Below are 5,508 nucleotides of genomic sequence, written 5' to 3'. Positions count from 1 at the left end.
CGATGATGAATTTTATAATTATTAAATTTATGTTTTTTTTTTTTAATTATTAAATTTATGTTGTGATGAGCGCAATAATATTTAAGAGTAAATCCAATGAATAAAATCCGTTATTGTTAAATTTATATTAGGACCATCCAGTTTAAGCTTGTTGTGACTCATTAGTAATGTTAAAATTAAACTAAACTCATATTTTAAAAGTTTGTTTAAAGTGGGCTTGATTATAAATTTGCCTTAATTCAGAGTGAGTATTGAGTTGTAATCAAATTTAGGGGTGTCAATTCGTATTGGTGGGTCAAGTTTGAATCTAATCGAAATTAACCTAATCAAATAAATTAAACTTGATCCGAACAGAACTCGTTTATCATATGACAAAAGCATTTGACCCGAATCTAACTCATTTGACTCTTTCTTTTTTTTTTTAGATCAGCACGACCCATTTAATCTAAATACAACTCATTTAATTCAAAACTAACTTATTTAACCTCAACTTACATTTTTAAGCTAAACTCGAATGATAATTGGGGTATGTTTGTTTAATTTTAAGCTTTCGGGTCAATTCAAAGCCAACTAAAAAATTAACATGATCAAGATTTTCAATTCAAACCAACCCAAAAAAAAATTAATAGGATCATCCTAGATCCAATTTTTTTTAATTGGATTGTCAAGGTCAATTCATTGACACCCCTACTCAAATCCTATATAAATCTGGTTCATAAATTTCAACTTTCATTCGGCTTGAAATTTTTCCACCCAACTGAACTTAAAAAAAAAAAATCAGTCAAATTTGCAGACAAATCAGAATTTTTATTGTTTAGTTCAGTAAAACTCGCTTGAAGTCAACTTAATATCAGCCAACATAATGCGAAGCTCATCAAAAAATTATTAAAAAATATATATATATTTGCCACGAGAGCCATCTTTCCCAAATCCACCTAATACTCAAACGAAGATAGGTCATCCAACACAATCAAAGTAATTAGATTCGATAAATGAGAGCTTTTAAATAACCCAAAAAATATACAACATTTAAAACAAACAAATCTTCATAGATACAAGACCTTTGTGATCCATTTCATCTTATCACTGTTTTTTACAAAAAAAAAAAAAAAAAAAAAAAAAAAAAAATGTGATTTTTGTTTTCTCGCTAAAAAAAACAAATGCTGTATTTACTGGCCTCTATCCATTGAAATGAAAGCCTTGGATAGCAATCATCCAGCGAATTCTGATCAAATGGAATCTCTCTTTATGAGCGCAATCTTCTTCTACATCCTCGAATAATGATCAGCTAGTTCTTTCTGCATTAGCTCTACCACGATATTTGTCTACAGTAAAAAAATTATTAATGTTATTAATATTTCTCAAACCAACAGACTCCATTACTGCAGTAACAAGATTCTTGGATATATAGATATATTTATATACTTACTCTAAAATATCCTTCCAGCCAAGCTCGGCTGCATCCTGATCACTAAAATGAAGACCATCCCAAGCATCAAATGGCGTCGAACTCGAAGAACAGGCTGCAGCTGAGCTCGAATTCGAGCTAATAATCTGCTCTATTTGCTTCTGATGATCAACTGACGATGCATTTTCTGGTGAGGATGAAACCAAAGAAGGGAATGAATAATTAGCTGCAGCAACAACAGCACCATCAGCATTAGCTGAAAACAATTGATCTCTTTGTTTGCTAATATCATCCATAATCTTTGATGCAATCTCCTGATCATCAAATACGTTGCTTGATTGCTTTAAACCTTCAATATCGTTTGGTATCAAACCGGCTTGTGCTGAAACCAATTGGCTAATTCCCTCGAGCTTATTGTTCATCAGTTGTAGGAGAATATCTGCTGGGTAAGTTGGATGAGGAGAAGATAGGACATGCAGAAGGCTCTGTATGATTTGGATTCTGGCAAATTGAGCTGCATCAGTGTGAAGTTGATGAAGGGATTGATCACATGATATTGATAAGTTTTTGATGTTGGTGTGGGAGAGGAGATTGGGTAAGTTTGCAATGAGATCGAGGTTGGTTATCGGCCGGTGGGTGATCGGATCGATGCCCATGAGGAGGAGCTTTTTCTTCAGGTGAGTGTTCCAGTAATTCTTGATCTCATTATCTGTACGACCGGGCAACCGAGTTGCGATTGATGACCATCTAGCATAGATTATTATTATTGTTAGAACAAGCTTAGAGAATTTTACTGTCTTCATACAAGTATTCAATAAAATAATAAGAAAAATGTTAGCTGATGCTTCATGATAGACTTGTTTAATTATATTGAAGTGCACATGTGCCCCATTACAGTATATATACTATTTCAATATCATTGGCACGTTGATTAAGCAGCACTCATATTTAAAGTGGATAAGTAGGTGACATGCTCTCTATTATGATTTCGGATATTTTTCTGATCGACCACGATCACACCTAATATTACTAAAAATTAAATTATAATATCCTGATACAATTTTAAATAGATATAATTTTTAATTTTATATATATATATATATATATATATATATATATTATTAAATAAATATTAAATTCATGCCCCCTCCTGTGATTAAATTTTGACAAGTTGTGGGGGTCTCCAGATGAGTTCTTTTGGTATTTATTGTGATGAATATTGATGATTTTATGTTGTATAATTCAATACTGCATATATAATATCCACCGAAATCATTGTCAAATGATCGAACAACTGAGCTAATATGATAATCTCTTTACTTTTGACGTTCTACAACCAAAAGTGCTTAATTATTACGTTAGTATTAATTAAAAAGTCTTGTGGATAAGATCTTCATTTTTCTTTGAATTGTTCTATATTGATATCAAATTAATACAAATTTTTAAGAGCAATACTGAATAAAAATAGCATATTATACAAGCATAATAAATAAATAATAATTTGGCATGCACTTACCCAAGAATTTTTGTTTGCTTTATATATTATATATATATATATATATATATATATATATATATATATATATTTAATTCTCATATGCCAACAACAAAATATCATTTTGAAAGAGGTCTTTATACTAAAAAAATATATTTAAATTTTTTTTTTTGGGAAATTTCTAAATACATCCAATCAAATCAAATGATAATTCTGACAGCTCATATATTTAAGAAAAGCAAAAAAAAATAAAAAATAAAAAAGATGTTTTGAAACTACAAGCAATAAAATGGGCCCTAAGAATCTTTCCAAACCTACCACCAATAATAGTTAATTTATATAGAAAATTCTTAATAAAATTCTCAATTTCTCCAAAAAAAAAAAAAAATCAGAGGAATAATTACTTGTTGCCAAGAACGGAGTGAAGATGAATAATGAGGCGTTCCTCCTCCTCCTCGAACTTTCCCCTCTTAATATCAGGACGGAGATAGTTAGTCCATCGAAGCCTACAGCTCTTACCACACCGATTAAGCCCAGCACTCTTCGGCAGATGCCTCCAGCTTCCATGCCCATTCTTCTTTATATATTCCACAAGCTTCTGGTCCTCTTCAGGCGTCCATGGCCCCTTCTTCACTCCCACTTCATCACAGCAAGGATATCTCCCCATTGTTATAAATAAATTTCTCACCTGCATATATACATAACATCAAGCAAAAATTATTTAGAAATCTATCATCATTTATGTATATGCTCTTCAAGCCACAGAGCTTCTTACCTTAAGATGTTGGAGAATGGAGGCAAAGAGTGCAGTTCCAGTGAGGAAGAAGAGAACGATGTGGGTTTTATAGAGAGATAATGGCGTACTTATATGCTCCTCTTTAGTTCCATCTTTGTTTATTGGTTAGGCACATTTGAATATAGAAAATGCTAAATATTTTTCATTTGTGACGTAGTACATTGATACTGATTGCATGCAAATATTTTGGTCTTTCCGTGACTTATTGTATTATTAACAGTAGTCAAATCATAGACTGCTTTTATTTTTCCTAACAAGCTAAGTGAATATATATAAAGTTAACAGAAATTTGAATAAATTTAGTTATGCTGATGGGACAAAAATCTACCACTTTTAGAAACTTTGTAGTTAACAGGGAAGACGCACAGTCGCATACAACAATTTGTGGATATATAATTTTCTTTAAATGATATTTGTAAAAATGTAAAAGTAAATCTCCACATAAATATTGAGATTTATTTTCAAATAAAAATATTCAGATCCAATTTATATGAGGATGAGCCTCATAATTACTAAATTTATTTTAGGATTAAATCAATATTAAATAATCAATTAAATTCTTTATTATTACACTAATTTTAAATAAATTTAAGGATTTAGAGACTTATGATAATTTAAAACTAATCAGAATATTTCAAGCTAAATTTTGCTCTAAATTTAAAGAATATCATTGACAACCAAGCTTTAGAGGTATAAGGGGTTAACATGTAACATATTTGAAACTTTTTTAACTTAATTAGATATTTTATTTTGTTTTCGAGAGTTGCGAACAATTTTTTTGGGACAATTTTCTTACTGCATTATTTTTTCAGACTTCAATCACAGTTCTATTTTTCGACTATTTTTTGTAATTTTTAAGAAGTTTCATGCTAGAAAGCAATTTTCAAAATAATTATTTTCTCTATAATAATTTTATAACTATATGTACACAATAACAACTATCTCAAACAAATCCTAAATAATATTAGGCATCGAGAGTTAATTAATATCAATTTTGGAGAATGCAAGTCATTCTTATATTAATTTGAAATTATTTTAATTTTGTTCATATATACATAACTATTATATTAATTTTGCTAAAATTTATATATTTGTAAAGAAAAAAATCTATCTAAACAAGGCTTTTTTTGCTTTTTTTTTTTCTAAAAAAAAATAAATATAGGCCCACGTTTTTTTAAAGTCCACCCAAAGAACATTTGTCCGTTTATATTGCTTTTGATGTCCCTTGCACTGTAAGCTAATTCCTCAAACCATCAATATGATTAGCTGGTATGAGATGCCACGTAAGCAAAAAAGAAGAGTTAGGTTACCACCCTCCACGTGGCAGGAAGTCATAGGTCTACCGGGTTTTTGGAGACAGCAAGCAAGCCTTTAATTTCACGTTCCATTAATTAATTAATTTAATTAGCCGGCTGAGGTTTGTCTTAATCCCGACTAAAATAATTGTATTTGTATATAATCCGCCAATAACAGAAGAAAAAATTCGGATTAATTGATAAAAGCAGTTGGTTTTCGAAAAAAGATGTCTTAACTACATAGTTTAGGACTGATCTTTAGAAGTTAACAGGGTTGTTAATAGTTGATTAACTGTATTAATTATCATAATTAAGATACATGTGTTATGTGTATCAATTTTAAAGTGGAGTTGTGAGAGTTTATTAGTGGATGAACGTCCAGGATGTGCCGTGACAATACACGGAAGAAGATAGCGATGTATTGCTTAATACATAATAGGGCTAGTGAGAAATGGGAAACGTGTTGATTTTAGCATAAGAAACGTTAACGGTTGTGATTTGATTTGAAGGCCAG

The 5,508-nt window shown here is 30.3% G+C and overlaps 1 protein-coding gene across 1 annotated transcript; it reads right to left on the bottom strand.

Annotated features, from left to right (window-relative positions):
* Positions 1-1,425: 1,425 nt before the first annotated feature.
* LOC110105399 (transcription factor MYB41) lies at positions 1,426-3,570 on the bottom strand. Its single transcript, XM_028698692.1, has 2 exons — positions 3,308-3,570; positions 1,426-2,155 (listed from the first exon to the last, which is right to left on the bottom strand). Exons 1-2 carry the CDS (start codon positions 3,568-3,570, stop codon positions 1,426-1,428), a joined length of 993 nt encoding a protein of 330 aa, XP_028554525.1.
* Positions 3,571-5,508: the final 1,938 nt, after the last annotated feature.

The sequence above is a fragment of the Dendrobium catenatum genome, unplaced genomic scaffold, assembly GCF_001605985.2.
Source record: "Dendrobium catenatum unplaced genomic scaffold, ASM160598v2 fragScaff_scaffold_1122, whole genome shotgun sequence".
NCBI lineage: Eukaryota > Viridiplantae > Streptophyta > Magnoliopsida > Asparagales > Orchidaceae > Dendrobium > Dendrobium catenatum.
Note: the sequence above shows the minus strand (reverse complement) of the source record. Positions and strands in the feature narration are given on the sequence as shown.